The sequence below is a fragment of the Bacillus rossius genome, chromosome 1 (genome assembly GCF_032445375.1).
Source record: "Bacillus rossius redtenbacheri isolate Brsri chromosome 1, Brsri_v3, whole genome shotgun sequence".
NCBI classification, from domain to species: Eukaryota; Metazoa; Arthropoda; class Insecta; order Phasmatodea; family Bacillidae; genus Bacillus; species Bacillus rossius.
The window spans coordinates 373,873,805-373,898,057 of NC_086330.1; the positions used below are offsets into that span (position 1 = coordinate 373,873,805).

General features: G+C 39.8%; 2 protein-coding genes across 2 annotated transcripts; one reads left to right on the top strand and one right to left on the bottom strand.

Annotated features, from left to right (window-relative positions):
- The first annotated feature begins 843 nt into the window (after positions 1-843).
- On the top strand, positions 844-10,340 carry LOC134528814 (parkin coregulated gene protein homolog). The gene is made up of 4 exons (XM_063362482.1): positions 844-1,119; positions 4,700-4,871; positions 5,578-5,727; positions 9,695-10,340. The coding sequence occupies exons 1-4, from the start codon at positions 844-846 to the stop codon at positions 9,853-9,855; spliced, it is 759 nt and encodes a 252-aa protein (XP_063218552.1). The 3' UTR covers positions 9,856-10,340.
- LOC134528502 (dynein light chain Tctex-type protein 2B-like) lies at positions 10,338-23,006 on the bottom strand. Its single transcript, XM_063362168.1, has 5 exons — positions 22,900-23,006; positions 20,076-20,275; positions 17,343-17,476; positions 16,465-16,598; positions 10,338-10,707 (listed from the first exon to the last, which is right to left on the bottom strand). Exons 2-5 carry the CDS (start codon positions 20,192-20,194, stop codon positions 10,660-10,662), a joined length of 435 nt encoding a protein of 144 aa, XP_063218238.1. The 5' UTR covers positions 20,195-20,275; positions 22,900-23,006; the 3' UTR covers positions 10,338-10,659.
- Between the last annotated feature and the right edge of the window lie 1,247 nt (positions 23,007-24,253).

A 24,253-nucleotide genomic window follows, 5' to 3' on the forward strand; every position in this document is an offset into this window, starting at 1 on the left:
GGACGAGTGAATCGTAGGCTTCACAATTCTCGCACACTTCACGGTTCCAATGATTCGAATGGAGCGACGGTTCGCAATCTTGATCGGTAACCCACACAGCGAGCTGCGTGTGAGGAAAGTGCGTTACATTGCTCTTTGCTAACCTGTTCCTCCTAGCATCGTGCCGAGTCCGTGGCGTTTTTTGACGAGGTGGATGCGGGAAGCCTACGATGTACATTCTGTATTGCACGGACCCGAATACTCACGTTGGCAAGCCTTCTTTTCACAGACGAGAGAGCCAAACCCGAAGTTCCCCGAAGTTCATGCTCGCTTTTTTGTTTACATGATTTCACAGTATTTTTAATGTAGCTATCCTAACCAAATAAACCGTCCACAATTATTTAAAGTATGTATAATGTAGCTAACCTAACCAAATCAACCGTCCACAATTATTTAAAGTATTTATAATGTAGCTAACCTAACCTAATTGACCATTAGTTATAACGAGTTGTATATTTATTCATTTACAATGAACAAAAAAAAAAAAAAAACGAAGATGCACGATCGGACGTTTGGCTCTCTCATCTGTTGAAAGAAGGCTTGCCAACGTGAGTATTCAGGTCTGTTCAATACAGAATGTACATCGTAGGCTTCCCTCAACCAAAACTTCAGAACAAACACTCGCACCATAGACTAATAGTTCCATGCGTGCAAAAATAATGCCTATACTCACCGCTCGGGAACTTGCTTGCTGGGAGCAGCGCCTACCTCCATGGCGGCGAGGCGACAGCTGAAGCTCGCGCGCGGCCGCCATGTTGTTGAGCGCCGCGCCGGTCGCCACGGGAGACGCGCAGCTCTGGCAACATGGTGGCGGAGTACGTGACCGGGCGGCAGTTCCGGGAGGGCCTGCGCCGGCCCATGCCGGGGGCGGCGGCCCGGGGGCTGGGGCAGCGGCCGCGGGTGGTGCCCGCCTTCACGCCGCAGTCCCGCCAGCGCGGCACCGTGGTGGCTCCGCCCAAGGCCAGCGCCCCCCAGCGGCGCGCCCCCGACAGGCCCACGGCCTTCCGCAGGTTCTACGCGCGCGGGGACTACCCGCTCGCCCTGGAGTTCGACACGTCCGGCTTCAAGATCGCCTGGAAGGTTAGGTTCGCCCAGGTTCTCGTTCAACAATGGCACGAAACAGGAGACGGCTCTCACGGAATGGCACAGACCCGTCCGGATTAGCTTGGCAGATGCTGAGCTCTTCCGTTTACGTTACTCCGTACTGGCCGTGGTGGCAGCCATGTTTGTTTACATTTTAAATACGTACGTTAAAAAAATGTTATCTAATGTTCCATCATTATTTTGTGGTTTATTTTTTTATTACAAATTAAAATCTTGATTATGTTATGTTCTAGAAGCTCTTTTTTTTTAAATTGATATATTTGATGAAAAAGTGAAATTCAGTCTAATTAGTGGCCATTTATTATTATTGTTTCGTTTCCGTCAATCGTGGAAGCGGCAGACGCGATAGTAGAATTTTCCGGGAGATCCGTCTCCATTTCTGTGTCATTGTAGAACAACAGGACTAACACGCCAGTCTCGTGTGGCGAGGGTCGTGGCTTTCATACCCATTCCATAAATAGGGACCGAAAAAATTCGCGGTTTCAATAGCCTTCAGGATAGACTGCACATTCCTTTGTACACTCGGGCAAATAACGCCAGTTCATTGGCTGCTGACTTGTGAGTCGTCTCAGCTGGTTTGTCTGTGATTCGATCCTTATTTGGTTGAGGGTTTATAATTGGTTGAGATTCGTACAGATGAACTGTAAGCCAATAGCAAAAGCATCTAAAAGGTATATGTATTTGACTTCTAGCCTATTGCCGAATGGATCCGCGAATTTTTCCGGTCTCTATTCCATAAATCATTATTCCTCCCGGGTCTAGTTAGCTTACTTCAACTTACTAAACAAAAACAAAAACTCATAGAATAACATTGATAATTAATTTTTGACCCGATAAGTACTAATAGTTTTGAAATACCTATAGCCTATTCAGCTTTCCTAATGGGAACGTCACTAATATGTAAATAGTAAATTATTAAAAAAAACACAAATAATTAATTTTATAAAATTACCATTCTTGAAAAATCATTGCGTAAATATGTAATAATATATATAATAATAAAAAAGAGATTTTGTATGTGTTTATGTATATATATTTTTAACTTTGATGTTATTTATTTTATTTTGTTTTGCGATTTTAACTTCTCACTATCACTTGCGAAATTTGAGCCAAGGTCCGAGCCTATCCCCCCCCCCCCCCCTTCACTCACTCTTAACCGTTTAGCTCCAGGCTCACCTATTGCGATCATTAGCAATTGATTTTAGCAAGCTCAATGGCAGACGAGTTCAGAGACTGTCTCTCACGTAAATGGATCAAAACTTATTCTGGATTATTACTGACTCATTTGTCAAGAGAGGAGATGTTACACAATCATGAAAATATATACTATGGATACGTTCTTTGAAGACTAGATTCCCCCGGAATGAATCTAGTGACTCTACCCATGGTTTTCCGAAAGCACTTTTGGCAAAGGCTGGAATGGTTCCTTCCCCAATCTTCCGTTAATCGTGTCAGTTGTGTGTTTAAGGCCGTCTTGCACAGTTGTGACTTGAAGAAAAGTAAAGTATTTAATCATTTGATTAACCTGCAAAGTTTTTACTTGTGTTTTACCTACCTGACTCGGCAAGCGACTTTAGGTCTCTGGTGACTTCCGCACATCGTGTCAGTTGTATGTCTTAGTCTCTGGTGACTTTGGTGTTGACGATGATGACAACCTCGTTGCACAAATACTTGGGGAGATGATGAGAGTGAAAAGGGGGGGGGGGGGCATTAGAGGGCTACAGCCAGGCTAGCAACACTTGGAGCTTTCAAAAGGTGATCAATGTTTCTAACATTAAAAAGGACTGAGCGTTAAGTTCCAATAATAAACAAAAAAAATCGATTGTTACAACACTCTCGCTGGTAGGTACTTCCTTGTTTCGTTACACATGTAGCAAAGGGGTGCCGGTATTGAGGAACCAGTCTGTTTCAAATAGTTTGGAGCCATCTATAATTATATTCGAGATCCCTTCAACTTAGGTTACTATGCTTACGGTACGACTTCACAACCAATACGTAGAGAACGGAAAAATTCGCGGATTCATTCGGCGATAGGCTAGAAGTCAAATACATATACCTTTTAGATGATTTTGCTGTTGGCTTACTGTTCAAGTTCATCTGTACGAATCTCAAACCAATTTTAAACCCTCAACCAAAGAAAGATCGAATCAAAGACAAACCAGCTGAGACGACTCACAAGTCAGCAGCCAATGAACTGGCGTTATTTGCCCAAGTGTACAGGGGAATGTGCAGTCTATCCTGAAGGCTAATGAAATCGCGAATTTTTCCGGTCCCTACCAATACGTCTACATACATTTACCTGGTTGCTCCATGAGGTTAGGCAACATGTAGTACAAGCTTGCGTTGCGGCCTGCCTATCTGTCAGGCGCTACCGAGTTCGCCACAGGGAAGACAACGTTTAGTTCCACGACCCGAGGGGGTTATGGTGTTCTAGTTATACGCACGGACGTCTCTGACGGGGGGAGGGGGTCCCCCCAATATTTTGAAGTACATCCGGTAGTCTTATTTATATTATTTTCATGTTTATAAAATACATGTATTTACAGTGATGACTAGAGACCGGAAAAATTCGCGTATTCATTGCACGATATGCTAGACTCCAAACAACTGTACCTTTATATTGCTTCAGCGATTGGCTTACAGTTTATCTGAAGGACTTTGAGCCAATGAAAAACATTCAACCAAAGATAGTATCGAATCGCAAGCGTCCCAGTTGACACGTGTCACGAGTCAGTAGCCAATGAGCAGGTGGCATTTGCCTGAGTGTGTAGGGGATTGTGGAGTCTATCCTATAGGCCATAAAAACCGCGAATTTTTGATAGTGATGACACATAGTAGTAGATCAGGTGTCAAATAAAAAAATTACATGCAAAACGTACTTTGAAAATGAACAGACATTTTGTACTTAACTCCGCGGAGGTACTAGCATTTAAATAAATAAATTTCTTTTTGTGTCCCCCCCCCCCCAAACTTGACGTGCCAGAGACGCCCAAGTGGTTATACGTCCTGGTCGCTCTACCAAGCGGCAGAGCACGATCTCCAGTGTTGGGATAGGCTCTATAGAAGGTGGTTGTCAGTTAGCGGTGCTCATCGGTGCTGGTTCGAGTACACGTCGTTTTGCCTAAAGTCATTTAGCCTAAAATGTTCTTTAGGCAAAATGACTTTAGGCGAAATGACTTTTAGGCAAAATTACTTTAGGCAAAACGACTTTAGGCAAAACGAATTTTAGGCATTACGATTTTAGGCAAAACGACTTTATAATTTTAGGCAAAATGACTTTTAGGCACAACGATTTTAGGCAAAATGGTTTAAGGCAATACGACTTTAGGCAAACTAACTTTAGGCAAAACGACTTCAGGAAAAAGGGCCTTAGACAAAATGACTTTAGGCAAAATGACTTTGAGACAAAACGATTTTAGGCAAAATGGTTTAAGGCAATACGACTTTAGGCAAACTAACTTTAGGCAAAACGACTTTAGGCAAATAGACATTAGGCCGAACGAAGGTGGGTAAACACGGTGAGGCAAGAGGACGCGCTGATGGGCGCTGGTTGCAGGTGGAGCTGGAGAAGCTGGACTACGAGCACTACCTGCCGCTGTTCTTCGACGGCCTGCGGGAGACGGAGCACCCCTTCAAGTTCCTGGCGCAGCGCGGCATCGAGGACATGCTGGCGCACGGCGGCGCGCGCATCCTGCCCGTCATCCCGCAGCTCATCATCCCCGTCAAGAGTGAGTGCCGCCCTCCACAGCTCTTTACTGGCGCACAACTGCACGCACGCTCATTGTACGCTTGCGCCGCATCTATCTCTCTTCCACTCGATTGGAACAACCGTCGAATTGACCTTTTTCGAGGCACGTCAAACTTGAAACACTCCCATTCGTTTCCTACTTTTTCCTATCATCGTCCTATCCTTAACAGAATAACACAGATTGGAAGAAGTTAAATAGCAAACATGTATGAAAGTTATAGTTAAAATAATCTCTTCGTTAAAGTAATAAACATATTTGAATTAATGAGTGCAAATAAAAGTAAAATTTATCAATTAAATTGTAGATTTAATTTCACTTCTTCTTCGTATCCATACAAAATAGTCAATAAAAAAGATTGAATTTTATTCATAAAAGTATGCAATCATTTCATCAATGTTTTGTTTCGACGTTGTCACGTTAAACTATCGTCCGTAAACCGACTTTACAGACAACCAAATTTTTTTTCCACAGGCGTAAAGACCAAGGATGGGAGATTTTTTACACTTATGTGTGGGATACAATTTGTGATAATCAATGGAAAGTAATGATAAATAAAAAAAAAGTGATTCACAGTCACGGCACCTTCGTGACTTTTAGCCCAGCCTGCACGTGCGTCAGTGCTGAGCATGAGCTCGCGAGTGAAGGAAAGTGCGCGCCGCGACAGAGGGAGGGATGGTGCTTGCAGACGCGCTCAACACGCGCAGCCCCGAGGTGATCTGCACCACGCTGAAGGTGCTGCAGAGCCTGGTGCTGAGCCACGAGGTGGTGGGCGAGCTGCTGGTGCCCTACTACCGCCAGATCCTGCCCGTGCTCAACGTCTTCAAGGACAGGAACGGTGAGGCTGTCGTGCCCGCCACGCGCCTTGTAGGTAGAGACATTCGCGGATTCATTCGGCGACAGGCTGGAAGTCAAATACATATACCTTTTAGATGATTTTGCTATTGGTAGGGACACCTGTATTTCGCGAATACATTTCGTGTCAAGGTATTTCACAAAATACTGTAGCTTTTCTCCTGTGGTTATTGGCTGAGGTCGGTGAGAGGTGTCGTCCCGCTCTTGACGGGGCCAATGAGAATGTGGTCACCGTACTGCTGCGCCCTCACAATTTGCCACGACTCTTAGACAAAGCTACAGTGTTTTGTGAAATACCTTGACGTGAAATGAAATCGCGAAATACAGGTGTCCCTACGCTATTACCTTACATTCTACTCTGAAGCCAGACGAATCTGCGAATTTTCCGGGTCTCTAGCTATTGGCTTACTGTTCATCTGTACGAATCTCAACCAATTATAAACCCTCAACCAAAGAAGGATCGAATTGCAGACTAAACCAGCTGAGACGACTCACAAGTCAGCAGCCAATGAACAGGCGTTATTTGCCCGAGTGTACAGGGGAATGTGCAGTCTATCCTGAAGGCTATTGAAACCGCCAATTTTTCCGGTCCCTACTTGTAGGACAGACAAGTACTGGAAACACGCAAGTGTGCGAGTATGAGTGAGTAACTATGCGAGTATGCACTCTGCAGGGCCCTGGACTATTTACTTCTTATGGAAACCCTCCCCTGGGAAATTAATTATTCCAAACAAAATTTTTAAGTCAACCTGGAACTTCAAATTTCTATGGTGGTTTTGCTAATTTAAAGAAATTTTATAAATTACTTCCCCGATGAATCTTCTTCGGATCAATTTTATAAATTCTTATAAAATTTTCGGTGGTATCACGTAATTATATGGCAATACAATATTTGAAATTTATTTCTAATACGACATGAATTCAAATCGGTTTTGACCAGCAATTTAATTTACATATGTACTATAAAATTTTAATTTTCTTTTTCAATTGATTTCAATATTTTTAACAGAAAACTAAACAAACAAGTATAATAGAAATGGAAATGGAAAACACCGGCATGTGGCCCTGGAGCCACCACTTTATGCACGTACGCTCCGAAAGTCTAAGTCCGCCGATTAATCTAAAAATGCTCCGGGGAGCTTTAATTAATTAAGTTAAACATGTCTGCCGCCCGGGGTAGGCCTCGAAGGTTGATAAAAAAAAAGGTTTAAAAAATAGCTACGATGGCGGATGTTAACGGATCGGTTACGAGCAAAAGTTGAAGTCGGCGAGGTGCTGAGGTGCGTCCTACCCCGCGCGGCGAACGGAAGAGACTGCCCCTGGCCCCGGGTGTCATGGCCGCAGGAAGTGCTCAACTTCCCGTTAGTGCATTAAGGGTTCCGCCTACTCGGGCACACACACACACACACACACACACACACACACGGTGCGCAGAGCTTCAGGAAAAAAAAACGCGATATGATAACTACTCAAGATATCCGAGTGGGGTCTGTTGACGAAAAGCATTTAAGAGTTCGCTGAGGGCCGAAAAGTACTTTGGATTTCGGATTAAGTTTTTAAACTGTATTTTTAGAAGAGTGAAAATGGCTAAAATGCTTGTTTTCAGAGTAATGTTTGGACGAAAAACAACCGGTACAGATTCTTGAAAGCACTTAAGGGACTTGCATTAAATCTTTATCTTCATTTCTCAGCCATATAATGTTACGGTCACCGCTCATGTGCACGACGAGAAGACTGCGCGCCAGTCCAGAGGAGACACCGCGCTAGAAGCACCAGCGAGCGTCGCGCTTATCATCCCGCCTCACTAACACACACACACCCCTGACGAGGTGGCGGGCCCCTCAATATTAAAAACAGTTAAACATAACTATTAAAACCTTTTAAAAATTGCAAGTTAATTAAGATTTAAGGATTACACATTACAGATATTTAAGAATTACATTATTTAAAAAAAAATGCAGTCTCCACTCCTCCAGTTAGGGTGGGCGCCGAAAGGGTTCGCGCAGTGCGACCGAACACACACACACGCACACACGCACTTGTTGGCGGGAGGTTTGAAACAGAGGGGTCGGCAGTGGCGTGAGGCACATCGGACTTAGGGAGGGCGTAGCCCTGGTCGACGTCAACGTGACGTGTTAACGATAACACTATACTATCTGTTCCTATTAGTGTTCAAATTGTGTTTTTGTTCAATTTTTAATTTTAAATCTTAAGTATACGATTACTTTGCAGTAAAAAAAGAGTATAAAGTATATTAATATTCTCATATAGTTATATAGTTTGAATAACGAAGAAAAGGGAGTCTTTGTAGCAATATAACCTAAAAATTAAGAACATAATTATTTATTCTTTTAATACCTACAATTACTATGCAATGTGTATTTTATAGTAATTTAGTAGTTATTTTACTAACGTGATAAAACAAATTTCTTGTGAGATAATATATTTTTTCTTAAAAATTGCAAAAAGGTCTCTGATTTTTATCAAAAAAATATTTTCTTATGCTGCACAATTATATTTTACAAAGTTATCATTTCTTACTTCAAATTATATTTATTTTTTCTTAATTCTATTATTAATATTAATAATAGTTACTTTGACTTCAAGTTTTAATTTAAGATCAAAAAATTATTTTGGATATCCGAAAATAACAACCGTTTGTTTATAGTTTTAACTTTTCACTTCTGACGGCAGTCCTCACGACTGCTTTGAAATTTTTTTTTTCCCCTCTTGAATCTTGCCTTTTATAAAATGAGCGTAACATGGCTTCAACTGAGAACAACATTCGCAGTTCAGTTCTACTTGGGGGAATGTTTCAAACAGGGCCGGATTTAGAGGTCTGATGGCCCCGGGGCAACAGAGGAGCGGAGGCCCCCTGCCCCAAATTATTTTCCAAATAAAGTGAACAATTTTTTTTCAGTCGAGTTTTCCAATAAATAATTTATTGTGAAATCAAGTAGATTCTCTTAGTATTTAAAAAACATACATAAATATAATCGGAGACAAGAATTATATGAAATTAAATTTTAGTGTTAATGAATATTTCTGTTAATATTTAACAATAATATAATCATGTATGTACAAAGTACTGTAGGTAAAGGTAAAACCGCGAAAAAATAATATCAAAGGATTTGTGGGGGCCCTCCGTTTGTGGAGGCCCCAGGGCTTTCGCCCCTATTTTCCTATTTTGCAGTACAGTTCCTGTCAGATAAATACCCTTTTTCAAAAGCTCATTTGCAAGGTCAACACCTGTATAAAATCTATCTGTATAGAGGAAGTACCCCACTTTCTGTGTAATGTTTTGAACCATTGCTATCAATTCCAAAATTATACGAGAAGTGAAAGTAAGATCGGGTCGTAATAAGGCATTGGTAGTTACAGAACCATAATATGGTATCAGGCCTAAAATGTAACCATTCAGTGAATCTGCTATTACATAAATCCGGATGCCCTCCCCTAAATCCGGCCCTGGTTTCGAACATTGGCGTGGCACGAGGGAGCCAGCAGTGTCGGCTCGCGGGGCACTGGGAGGTGCAGTCGGGACGTCAGACTGTCGGGCGCCGTGTCCTCGCTCACCTCTTCGTCTCCTGAGGCACTGGCAGTCCGTCAGCACCCTTCCTTGAACAATCGTGGACAGGGGCGCAACAACAAAGGGGGGGGGGGGGGGGGGGGGGGGGCAAGGGTATTTTGCCCCCCCCCTCCCCTCTGAAACCCTGAAGTGGGGGCAAACGGGGGCAAAGAAAGTGCTGTGGAATCAATTTTTAGATGATAAAACTGCTTAAATAGCACCATTTTCCACCTTGAAATACAAATTTTCCTGGGGGAGGACCCCCGGACCCCCCGCTTCAATAGTGGGGGATCGATGATTCTTCATGAAAAGGTATATTGCCCCCCCCTTTGGAAATGTAGTTGTTGCGCCCCTGATTGCGGGTGTCTGCTGATGGTCGCAGTGAACCTGGGCGACGGCATCGACTACAGCCAGCTGAAGCGGGAGAACGTGGGCGACCTCGTGCAGGAGACCTTGGAGCTGCTGGAGCAGCACGGCGGGCCCGAGGCCTTCATCAACATCAAGTACATGGTGCCCACGTACGAGTCCTGCGTCCGCAACTAGTCGCGATCCACTTCTCTGCACGCATTTCCAAAGTATACGCGTACTGTTACCTCTCACCGTGTCGCAACTATTATTAAACACACCAACTGTTCACCTTGTTACGTGTCTTTAGAGAATGTAATGTTTGTTGACAAATTTTTGGTTACTGTTGATATTTTGAACTGTGTGTTATGTTTGATGATACATTTTATAAGTTATTAAAAAGATTTATTATTTTGTCAATGAAGGGTGTGTTTAGTGCAACTTAATTACTAAAATAAGTTTAGTCGAGAAAATGGTGGGTCAAAGGTTATTTTTGCTATACTTACCACAAAAAAATATAAATTCACCCCTTCTTGACAATGGAAAATGAAGTATTCAGGTGAAATTAATATGTATTGTTATGCTTGTTATAGATTTGGTGCAAAAATAGGGTGCATTAATATTTGCACATAAACATATGTATTTGAAATTACATGTTACTTAAATAAATGGAACACAAGTTACTGATGACAAGTTATTTATTAAAATGCACGACAATAAAACATGAAAAAGAAATGCATATGGTAATTTTAACTCTTACTTTATCGGATGATGCATGAATTAAAATTATCTTGACAAAGCCATAATTTCTATACAAAAAAAGTGCACAAAAAATCTTTAATTACTCACAAATTAATGTTTACATGTGTCTGATGTTCACACAACAGAAAATTCCCAGCATGATTAATAATCACTACCAAGGACACATTCAGGTACACATTGTGCGTCCAATGCAGTCTGGACGGACTAGAAGTTTTGCACCGTGAAGCTGTCGTCGCCACGTCAGTAGAAGTATACCGCAAACACCACAGCCATGCAAAACATTGTATCCTGAAAAATAAATTACCAAGCTATTAAACCTACATCTGTAGAGCATATAAAATAAATTACCAATTTTTTAATTCTTTCAACATGATGCAAATACAAAATTCACACAATGCCGCGGTGAAAATCTATTCTATTAGTAATGTGTTAATAGTAGCCCTGTGCGAAAATTACATTATTGGTCTGAATGGAATTCAAATAAAAAGTATACTCGAAAACAAATATTAAATCCAAATAACAGGAGTGGGAATATTTTATGTACATTTTTATTATAGTTTTAGTCATATACCAACAAATACCACTTGTACATGGTTTGGTAAATGGCAATAGATAGTGTACATCATGATTATAAACATTATAATGCAACAGAAAAATAAGTTTGATCTCCAATTTTTAGAATTTTGTTTGCAGTGGCTAGCAAACTGCTTATTGTTTACCCTGTTACCAAATTATCAAAACATTCCAGACTGCAGACTGTCCCTCATCTTAACTTTAGCCATTTTGTGGTTCACAGCGCACATGTGGAAAAGTTAAGTATGACAAGTTGCAACAGGCTCGGTAAATGGAGTAAATGGAGTACGAACATATTTATTTACTGATACACTCTATGTTGATATGTAGTTACATGAGATTATGTGCAACTACACTTAGAATACTAGTGAATGTTCTGTATTTCTAAATGTAAGTTTTTGAATTTGAAACAAACATGAATTATAAATTATTTATTTTGAATATTTTGAATAATCACACAGGCCTATTTGATAAAATGATAGGTCTTAATACAGCACGTTTGTTTGATCAAACGTAAATATGGTTTTAGCGGGAATGCCAAAGAAGACCTTATACATAGTACAAAGGCATTTTTAAAAAAAAATTGCAATTAGCTGGTCTACTGATAGAAAAAAAATACAGTTGATGTTGGTCTTCTTAAAAATAATCATTATTTATTTATTTATATTTTTAACATGCCAATCGACAGCTTGATAATTTGTTTCGTCAGCAATAAATAAAAACACAGAAACAACAAATATACAGCAAGTACAAAGCAACACATATTTTAACAAAGGCATTGACACATACAAGACACGACATACAAAACAAAGAGGAATAGGAAATATGCAATATAATAATATTTGAACAACTAGAGACTTATGCAGAAATTAAAAAAAAAGGATGGGTAGTAAAATAATTAAAATATAAAATTTTTATCTGTTTAATTAAAATTGAAATTAATCTATTAATGAGATCATTATTGTAAAGTAATGAACAAAACATGTACTATTTTAGGCTAGTACTAAACTGGGGAACTCATACCAGTATTATCAAGTAAATATTTACAATTCAGTTTTGAACTTTAACAGTTATATAATACAAAAATAGAATCTTAGTATTCTCTACAATCAAAAAGAGTATCTAATCATGTAAATTAACCCATAGAAACCCCGCTAGAAAAAAAAAAAAAAAAAAAAGGAAACACTGTACTGATGCGGCAACAGACAGTAACATTAAACTTTGAGCACACGTAAAAGACCGACCGCGCAGTAAAGCTACATGGCTGCCAGGGTCGACGGCTGGAATCCACCCGAGAACGTCTGAACGCGAGCAATTCGACTGGTGACGGACTGCAGGGTGAGCCGAGCCAAGGAACGCCAGATTAAACACCTTTCACTCTACTGACCATGGGGGATAAAATCTAATTGCCGAGACAGAGACTTAGTTTGGGCCCACCCACTAGATGGCAGCTTTCATAACATATTACTAACACAGCTACATTGATTTTTTGAGATGTACGCAAACAAACCAGTGAAAATTAATTCACTTTATTTTGGCAGCCACATATTTTGTGGTGTGGCATACCAGAAATACTGCATCTCTTACTCATTTATACAGAGCATGCTATTTTTTCTTACAAAAAAGCATTAAGTGTTTATTTCTGTACAGCTTAAATCTCTTTTACTACGCAATTAGTCGTCGAATAGTTAAATTAACATTATAAACTTAAAACTTTGGATTTGAACTTCCTGCTCTTGCTCTTGGGATAATGTATCGCGCTGTCTTTGCAAGCGCACGCAGTTCTCCTCGCACAAACCCCCCCCCCCCCCCTTTTCAGTTTCATACTGAGTCTACAGGAACCATTGGCTCCGCCGAAGAACCTCTGAACATCCTTCCTTCCCCTCTGTAGTCTAGGCCTTTAACTGAAGCTATGCGCCATCTCTTGGCAACGTTTAGAACTATCATAGGTAACTCCTGGGTTTCCTCACCAGGCGGCGACACCTCCTGGAGTCCTGAATGCTGTGCTACTAGCTTAGAGCACCTGCCTAGTGGCGCGAGCCAGCGGCAGCTTCGCGAAGCAAGTCGCGCAGCCGCGTTTTGTTTTATTTTCTTGCAGGAACTACCCAGGCTGTACAACTGACTAATCATAAACCGTTTCTCTCTCCCGCAAGTCCTACTAGCTCCGCCTATTTTGGTTCCCTCCCCTCCCTTCTGGTCACGACACCCTGAGGGGGCATATCTTTTGGGTACTTGTGACAATTGCTATCGACGAGCCTCGGCTAAACGACTACTGATCGTCTTCTACCGCGACGAAGTTCTGCGACCCATCGACTCGGAAATATGTAGTTACCTAAAGTAAGGGTGTTATCCCAACTTACTTTCCAATCTTTAGTAGTACTGAAAGTCGTCACCATGTCGCGTGTGGTAGTGTGTTTCGGATCGGCTCCCGCGGTGCTCCGATCCCCATCCATGGAGTAAATCTTCTGGATCATACCCACTTTTGTGGTAAGTGTTCTCTCCCTCTCTATCACTAAGATTTCACTAGCCCCACTTTTGGCCTTATAATTAACCTCTGATCCTTCCAGTTTAATTATTTTTCCTTTTTCTACCACTGTGTGACCTTCTGTTTCGCAGTGGGTTCCATGTCACGAGCGGGAATCATTGTACTCCAGCCCGAGGACCAGTTTTCGGACCTACCCCTACTCTCCACCTGTGCCATCCCCGGTGCTTCCGTCGTGTACTGGCTGGCAGGATGAGTAGACAATAAATTTGAAATGTAAAATTTATTATCTCTAGACTCTTAAAAAAAAAAGCAAATAATCAACATATTGCCACAGTGCGAAGACCTTTCATAATGGACCTTTTAGGATCTTGAGAAATTATAAAAATAGACATATATATTTTTGTAATATTATACAGTAATAGGCTTTACTTAATTTAGTATCATGTAAAATTGCTTAATGTATTTTCACAACTAACGGGCCGGCCTGAGAAAAATTATTATGTAAAATTGATAAAATTATAATTCTGTTCTGTAAAAATGAATTTATTGTCGACTGTTACAAATTTAGCATCCATAAATGGTGATTGCCTAATTCTAACCATAACTAAAAGTAACCTGTTTATTTTATTTATCTGATATATCTTTGTACGCTTGATTATGGTGACAATGAAACTAGCCAGTAAATTAGAACCAGATATCCAGTGTTTTATTGACTTTGCCTTTGCCGATCCACACTTACACTCAACTTGAGCGGTGTGTATACTAAATTTATGTGCTCCTTCAGATCTCCTCCTCTGGATAAGTAACTGTTCTGCTGAGCACGTTTCCAAGCCTCTTCGATTTCGTTGCATATACGATGACTTTGTTTATATTTATAAAAGGAGATCGAAGGTATGTTACAACATGAAGAAGTACACTTTACTCACGGATCATGCTCACATCAATGTTTTCAGTTTGACAGATCAATAAACTGACCATTGTGTTAAAATTCATTAAAAAGTTTATACTATAAATAGGGACCGGAAAAATTCGCGAATTCAATGACCTACAGGATAGACTCCAAGATCCTCTATGCACTCGGACAAATTACATCTGCTCATTGGCTACTGACTCGTGACAACTATTAACTAGAATGCTTCTTTCGTTCAGGATTATTCATTGGCTCTGATTCCTTCAGACAACATGTGGTCCAATCACTGAAGCAGCAAAAGGTTAAACACATTTGGATTCTAGCCTATCGCGAAATGAAACCGCAAATTTTTCCGGTCTCTAACTATAAAGTTTCCCTTTGGCTTTGTGAACTTTGGTTTGTGCCATTTGCCCCAGATGGCTGCACCGTGGATACACATTTCCGTTCCACGTGACTTCCGTTCCATTCACGACATTACTCCAACCAAATGTCATATACTGAGAGCTAAGATGTTACGCATCAAAAATAACTACTTAAAATGTGGGAATTGGCTGATTAATTTAGTTCATAATAATGTATACAGCATAGCACTGGTTTGGTCATTCATGGCTTGGATGTAAATGGGGCTTCACCACACTTCATCATTCCTAGCATCATTGAAAACATATTATTCATAGTTTATCCATAGATAAATTATTTACATCCTGATATCTTAAGATATGAATGTTTACATAAAGTATGTTACTGGAAACAGTGTTGCATGTATGTATGTGTGTATGTGTATCTCTCTGTATGTGTGTGTGTATGTATGTGTGTGTGTGTGTATATATATATATATATATATATATATATATATATATATATATATATATATATATATATATATATATATATATATATATATATAGAGAGAGAGAGAGAGAGAGAGAGAGAGAGAGAGAGAGTTATCTCTTTGCAAGAATAAAGAGTGCTGAAAACAACTGGCAGATGTCAGCACTAGTACCAAGAACACTACCGTGTTTTCTCGCATAATCGTCACACTTTATATTCTAAAATCAAGTTTTAAAAGTAGGGGTGGGACGATTATGCGGGAAAAAATTTTTTTTAGGTAAAGTTATTCATGAAAACAAAACCCATTCATGGAAAAAACGTTTATTTAGAAAGTGAAGTTTAAAAGAGCATGCCAAACAATTTAAATTAATAATTCATATAACAAAAACCTTTTTTCAACTTTAAATACAAAAACAAAATCTGTGACGCGAACGCAAGCCACTTGAATGTGTGACATGAACCAAAGAGTATTGCCGTAGTACACAGTTACCACGAAAGAATGTGGGCTATCAAATGTAGTTAACTCGGCACTCGACAGAGAGCGCGCGTTGCATGCAATCTGCGAGATATCGATATTTAACTACGTGCGCGCGCTCTATACGGACAGCAACATAACCAAACACGAATGATGCCAACTAGCGCTGGCTACATGTTTATAAACACTTCACCGCGGCGATGCAGACGATCAGATAAAGGAAATAACGTTTAAAAACGTGTTTGTAAGAAAATTTACATCAGACAACTTCGTATTTTCATTAATTAAATAAGTAAGTGGTAATGTCAGAATAAATATTAGATTTATACTTTAAAATACATCGTTTTATACAGAAAAGATACCTACACAAAGCGCTCAGCATCTAATAGCAGGACCAAAATCATCATGCGACATTTACGCGATAAGTTTTTTTATCCAAATTTTGTCGGCCTAAAATATGGGTGCGACGATTATGCGAGTGCGACGATTATGCGATTATAGAGGGTATTTGTTTTAAAGACAACCTTGAGACAATTTATAATTTTCTTTAAATAAGCTCAGAATAAATTCTGGATAGAAATTTAGCAATTTGGTTAAAATGTTCTGTCTTGTTAAGTTTGGTGCAATACTTAATTCTAAATGAATATTTGTTTTTATTTTGATCTATATATTAGTGGTAAGAGAGTGATTCGAGGGCGCTGCTTCTTGGCGAAAAGGTAGTGACATAGTGAGGTGTTCCTCGCTCCTCGGGAGCAGGTAGCCAGCACTCACACTGAGGAAGACGTCATTGGCATAGTTGTCAGTGTCGGCGTCCCAGAGACATCGCATGCCCGTCTTCACACCGGCCCCGCGCTGCTCTCCCAGGAGCACCTGGACCATGTACTTGTACTGCCGCAGCGACAGTTCTGCCAACACCACGCACCCGTGCTTCCTTTCACATCATTGCAATCGTTAAACTGGGCACCTACATATCACCTTATTTATCACAAATTCAATGGTGTCTCCATTTATATATATATATATATATATATATATATATATATATATATATATATATATGCGCTTTCCGGGAGAGAGAGAGAGAGAAGCTTACTGCTTGCCCCCTTACACTCCTTATACTCTTGGTGCGCCGTGAGAGACAGTCAGCAGTAGTACCTCGCGCTTCTCTCTCTCTCTCTTTCTTTCCCCCGGTAAGCACAGTCCCCCCACTCTTCTTTTTTCTCTTAAGAGCGCGCTCATCATTGGTTAACTATTTTAATTAATTTCAGATCAAAAATCGGCAAATACTTCCTGTCTCAAAAATTTATTCTCTATCTGATCAAAAAAAAAAAGTGCAGTTTTTAACAGACACCTTAATTAATAAGCGTTCCATGCAGCTGAAAACAATTAATTACATTATTATTTAAGTTAATTAAAATTTTGAATTAAAAAGCATGTAATTAACATAATTAATTTAATGGAAATAATCTTAAAAAAACTCCTTAAACCCACGGGACATCATTTTAATATAACAATGTGTGGAATGACAGCTTTTGCAAATTACGAATCTGTCAAAAAAGAAAAAAAGCTCAATCATTAATGGAACAGGCTCACAAAGTGATATCCCACTGCAACCGGGCTGGTCGTAGAGGAACGCTGTCGTCGCTTGCCTTTCATCTTGTTCCTGAGGGTCTTGGCGATGTGGTCGGCCCACTTGGGCGCCTCGTCAGCGCTGTACGTCTTCCCCCTCAGCTCGTCGTTCAGCACGGTGTGGATCAGCTCCTTCACCGTCTGCGGCTTGAACCTGCCCAGCAAACACCGTCCGTGCGTCTCCCCTCGACGTTACACACTGGCAGCGACTGATCGAGAGTTCTGACCGCCCGAGGCTAATCATGAGGACACGCCCCCCGCCAGGTGTGTGTGTGTTACGGTCGGCCTAAAAAGTAATATTGTATATTAGTTTTGACTTCGTTTACTAGTGTGAACATTTTAACATGGTTTATACTACATACGACATACCTATAAAAGTTAAAATCAGGGATTCCCAAGCTTTTACAGTTCACAGCGCATTTAGTTTTTAGTGTTTTGTCTCGGTCTAGTTGAAATATGTAGGGTGGATGCAATGATGCTAGATTAATAGTGCATGCGAAGACACAATTTCAGCACGTCCCCCCCCCCCATCCTCACGCTCTAGGCTGCAGCCTAATTAGCCTAAGGGTTAATCAGGCCCTGCAGACTGGTGTTCCAAACAATATTACAACACACACAGTTACCTGTACATCATCATTACAAGTTAGTTCCAACTGAACGCTCTGCTACAGAGGCGAGCTGGCGTAGCGACGAGACGCTCAACATTAAATTTTAATTAAAATTCTTACTATTCTGTCATTCTCTCTCTCACACACACACACACACACATCCATTCTGCATTCCCTTGGTTACGTGTCTGTGAATTTAGAGGGCCAAGGTTTTTTTTAAATTACAGTTTTTTTAAATATTTATTTATTTAAAAAAATTACGGGAGAGTCTAAAGTAAGGCAAAGAGGATGTTTACATTCAAAATAAAACTGTGCAAAGTGACAAAAATGTCTACAAACACCTAATGAACAAATTTCAGTATAATTTCTGAACCTTTGAATAAAATTTTCCAACAACATATTTTAACACAGTGTCATTTTTATATGTATAAAAAAAGTAAATTAAATTAAATAATAAAACAGATGTACTATCTTTTTGGAGATAATTTCCACATGATTTAGGTGGAATTTACACATGTAAGACTATAACCTCAAGTTGTGGCTTCCAGCTCTGTCACTATTTAGTTAATGACTTTTCCATGCCTTGCATGACCAGTCATCAAGTCTCATTAATCTTGTGACTCCAGGGGCATATGCAAAGGGGAAAGATTGCTAGATATATAATCCTCTCCCCCTCAAACCATAATCGTGACAATTCTTTAAAAAAAATTGATCATTTCCACCAACAAAAGGAAAGAATTTGAAAGGAAACAGAGGGCAAAGTGGTTCTGTCATCCCCCCTTCCCTTCTCCAATCGCTGAAATGGAAACAAGCATGTGCTCATGCATGACCTGTAGACATTCTGGACAGCAAAGTAAGAACCATATGGAAAATAATCAACTATGAATTAAAATTAAATTTAAAAAAACTGGAAATAAATGCTTACATCACTCAAATCAGTGACTCAAATCTCCAGAAAATTTTGAATTTCAGAACATAGCACCAGGCAATTTGAGAAAGGTCTAAATCACAACTGGCTAGGGAGAAGGATAGAGGAAGGAGAGAAGAGAAAGAAAAGAAAGAAGATGTAGAAGAGAGAGAGGACAGAGGCATGAGAGGAGAGACACACACACACTTGCACTAGAACGCACGCGCACACGCACGTACATGGCCAATATTTAAAAACAAGTTTTATTAAAACATTCTTTCCACTCTCTGAGATAAATATTTAAACTAATAAAATATACTGATTTTAGAATGATTAAACTGACCTGATTTTTAACCTATAGTAATTATTATAGCCATTTTATAGTGTACTTAATTAACTTATTAAAAAGGTGGATAATCTTTGGTTATTCCAAGTTCATGTACTCACTGTACAGGTATACTTTAATAAATGTACTTTGCATTCTATATTTTAAGAACGCAGACATGTTTTCCTAAACTTGAATTTATATAAATATTAATGCATGAACTTGTGTATGCATTATATTATGTGATTAGCGATGTGCTCTATATCATAGTGTGTTTGACTTTGAGTGGGATCTAGAAGGAAAAAAAAATCTATGCATGTATCACAATGATAATTTGATTTTATGATGAACTAAAAAGAAGTCTTCTCACAGGTCAGCAATTTTAGATGGGTTTGTTTTAAGACTCTAAATGGAAATTGTAATCCTGCGGAATATGAAATACATGACAATATAGGATTCTATAATTTATGAAAAATTGTAAGAAGAAGGAATACTTCCATCCAGTGGCGTAGCCAGGATTTGTGTATGGGGGGTGTTAAGAAGCATGGCCCCCCCCGTATTATAGCGGGAGGTTTGGGGGGGGGGGGGGGGTCCTCCCTCGGGAAAATTTTGATTTTAAGGTGTAAAATAGTGCTATTTTAGCAGTTTTCGGTACTTAAATTTAAATATTGTAATGGTAGAATTTTTATTAATTTTAATATGAAATTTGTTTGAGTGATGAATAAGAAATTAATTAAAGATTTGGTGCTACGGGGGGGGGGGGGGGGGGTTTAACACATACACCCCCCCCCCCCCCCCGGCTACACCCCTGCTTCCATCTTAAGTGGTTTGAGTGCTAAGAGCGAAACGGCACAGAACCTAGCGTGTTTCCGTACGCAGTTCCCCAAGGTCAGCAAATGCGGTGACTGCGCACCTGTCCTTCAGCTCGGGCTTCATCAGGTACATGCTGGGCGAAGAGGGCGACTTCTGGGGGTCTCCGCCCCGGGCCGCGGCCGGCGCCGCTCCGTCCTCGCGCGCTGCTCCCTCGTCCATGGCTGGGCCGGCCGGCGGGCCGAGGCAGCTCCGAGAGGGTCGTGAACCGAGAGTCAGGCCGGGCTCCACCAGTGCCGCCTCCTGGCCACGCTCACACATCATCACCCCTCATTCTGCACCTCTGTGCACACTCACACAAGCTACGCTTCTGCAAACACGTCTTTTTTCTTCTTCTCTCATTCCAATTGAACATCACAATTATTCAAGGATATCGAACATTTTTCAAATCAAATTTCAAACAATTTTTTTTTCCCCTTCACATTTCACAGGAGTCCAAGTAAATAAACCCAAAAATACAGTAAAATAAAAACCGGAGTAATAGACATGGAAACATAACAAAGAGATGTAAAATAAAAATTTAAAAAAAGCAATGCATTTTTATTAACACCAGTAAATTTTTAAGTTCAAAAAATTTTTTGTTGATCTGCTTATGTACATAAAATAGAATATTATTAATAATTTGAAATCATTTTTATTGATCATTCATTGAATACAAGAACAATGTGTGAATAATGTTTCAGGGGAGAAATCTAATTTTCTCAATATATCATTTTAGTCAAGTGCAGGCTGCAATATGTTAAGCTAAACAAAAGAAAATTATACAATCACGTTGCTCTAATTCAGGTGGCCAGTAAGACATTTTAGTTCATGTTACATCATTGGCACAATCAATGTCAAATCAAAAATATATCACAGCTTATTTCGTCTACAGAAACTAAAAGCATAATTTACAAATTTTAAACAATGTGTTATCGTGTTTTATTTGAACAGATTCCACCGAGGAGTAGTGGGGAACGGAAACGCACAGACTGGGAGGGGGCATGCTACAGGGTCGGAGGCAGGCAGGAGGTCTGGCGAGGCTACTGGGGGCTTGTGAGAGAGGAGGGGGACTAACAGAGAGACGAGACACCAGGGGCGCACGCTCCTACGAGCCTGGACGGGCAAAGAAGCGGAACCAGTGTGAAGGAGACTTGTTAGGGGCGAAATGGGTGCGCGAGATATGTCACGTTTACATCTCGATACTGGGTGTCTCCCATGTTTATTATGTGGTGAACAAAAAAAGCACGGAAAAGGAAATGTGTCGCATCATGGAAGTTGACCAATGGAAAGCAAAATGGGGGAAGCAAACATAAAGTTTGTTACATTGGTATCAATGGAGGGCAAAATAATGATGTATGTTTGTTTTAATAATGAAATAAGTATGTTTGTCTTCTGATATTGGTAAAATAAAAAGTGTTTGCTTAAGTTGCAGTTTTCATGTAACATGTCTCGTGGGTGAATGATTTAAGTAGTTGTAACCCTGTGTTAACATTGGTGGTTAATTGAGAGATGATAATCTTGATTTTTTAAAGTGAATGATTCGAGAACAGTATGGAGAACCGACAATGTTACAAAGGTATGACATACAGAACATAAATATGTAATAATAAATATAGTATTGACAAGACAAATTAAAGTTTATATTTCATTATGTTGGAATAATTTTATGGTACGATGTAGAGATAGAATGTGTAGTTGTGACAACTGTAGTAGTAAAGAGAGAAGTAAAAGTTCAATTTTTTGCAATATTGAATGAATTTATACAACATATATCTGATATATTCATAGCATATGATTATTGCCATTAAGCCAAAAAGGCTTTCTTTTTTTAAATTTTATTTTAAAGTTTTAGTCATTGTAGTAGGGTTTTATGTGAATTTTGTTTGCTGTGTTAGTTGAGGGTGTGTTGTGTGTGTTTAATTCAAGATGTTATGGTAAATATTTGTTTTCTTACGTTAGGTGAAAAGAAAAATGAGGTAAGGTAAAAATGTAATTTTTTTCATGTTGAGGTTTGCAATTGGAAAAATGGAAACAATGCAAAAGGTTTGGAGAGGTTAGTTCAGCTACATTAAAAAATGTTTTATAAGTTGCATTACGATATGGTAACGATATTGATAAAGCTGAAAAGAAGGCGGTGCTGAAGTAATGATGACCAGCATGTTTACTGTACAAGGCATTTTGAAGAAGGAAGATTAATATGCTTGTTTAGCACAAAATACATTTCTCGAAGATATTTCATTAGGGTACCTACATATATTTTCAGTATCAATTTTTATACCAAAATAGGTTGGGCTGTAATATATAATACAAGTTAGTTTCATAAAGAAACATTTTAGTGGAAAATAAGCATGAGAAAACCCCCATATTGCCATGCTTGTAAGAATGTACGGGTGATGAAATGTCAGCTCCGCCATGGTGGTGACATCATCGATATTATTATAGTATCCCGTTGTAGAATTATCGCCGGGAGTTTATATTGAAAGATTTTTGAGGTTAAACATTATCATCCAAGGTTGGTGCCCAATGGCGAGAATACCAACATTTGTCAGGTATCTACGGCTGGCCGAAAATAGACCCCCGGGCTACAGGTTGGGCGCCACTGATATAGTAGTTGGATAACTTCACTGACTGGGTTCTGTATAGCAATACCAAATAACATTTTTATTTTTCTTAACTTTCTTTAGTTATTTTCATTTGTTTCTTTTTTAAGTTATAATCAACTATGAAAAATCACATAGCCAAGTTGGGTAGGTATAAAATATGCATAATAGAACAATAGTATATAATGCTAGGCGTACAGAAAGACGTTCAGAAAGAAGCTGTTTATATTTTTTCCTGGATAATGCAGGTAAACACTCTCTCACTTATAAAATACAGAAAATTACCTAATAAACGAGTATAAACAAACGTCTCCGATGTAATTACAATACATACGATTATTTGTTTTATTTGTTTAACAATTGCCAACATCTACGGTCGAAAGCAAGGTCAACAGTGTGTGGTCCTTGTAAGTTCATGGTAAGACATCACGAACGCGAACAAGTTAGTGGCCATCTTAGAATTGATGTACGTTGCATTTTCTGTAAAGTGTACCGAGAAGTTTTGCTCCTGTTGTTTATTAAAAATTTATGTTGCCAAGAAAATATTACATCGTGCTTTAATGATATTGACGATTCGTATCAGCCACACATAATGGTTGTCCGTTGGGCAACATGTGGCTGTTCAACTAGGTTTTAAAAAGGACACTTAAATCTAAATTTTCACAAGAATTTTTAAATAAAATTTCTTAGTATTTTTAAGTATCATCTTTGTATATATATATATATATATATATATATATATATATATATATGTATATATATATATATATATAGACGCCGTCCCCGCTACCTCCTATGATTTTTACGTGATTTTTGCTTGGGTTCGAGATCTCAGGGAGGGTTCGGCCTTGTGACTAGAGGAAGGGGTTAACGCAGTAGCCCCCCCCCCCCCACCTTAGGCTGTTATGGCCACTCGGGACGCCTGAAGAAGAACACAAAGTTTCTGGAGGATATTTGATGATTTTATTACGGCCCTATACATAGTGCTGCCCGTTCTGGCCGTAACGGTTTTCCCGACGCGACTAGTCACACGCGCAGCTCACTTCCTCAGTGGCGGCTCCTGATTTTAATGTGCGTGAGGGGCGGACTTGTACACGTGATGCGGCGGTTACAAAAACACTCTAACATGACGAATTAAAGCTTGACGAACAACCCACTTCACTATTACCTAACACTTAATATACTGGGCTAGTGGCACATAGGCCCGTGTCTCCGGCGACTCTACGTGATACCTAGATGTGTCCCAGGGACTGATTCGTTAGTACATTTGGTGGCACGATACCGTGCAGCGGTGATACCTAAACTCTAACATGACAAATTATACTTTGACGAGCAAACATTTCACTATTACATAACACTTCTTATACTGGGCTAGTGGCACGTAGGCCCGTGTCTCCGGCGACTCTACGTGATACCTAGATGTGTCCCAGGGACTGATTCGTTAGTACATTCGGTGGCACGTGTCGCCTTCTGGCTGCCCTGTGCGGGCCAAAACTGAGTAGCCGGTAAGCTAAGTTGGGGCGTGAAGCGCCGACGTAAAGTCTCGTAGACTCCCCACAATACTCACGTATTATGTAGAACACTCATCTTGGAGCACTGATTTAATTAAGTGAAATAACTCATGGTAGATTGAGGCCGA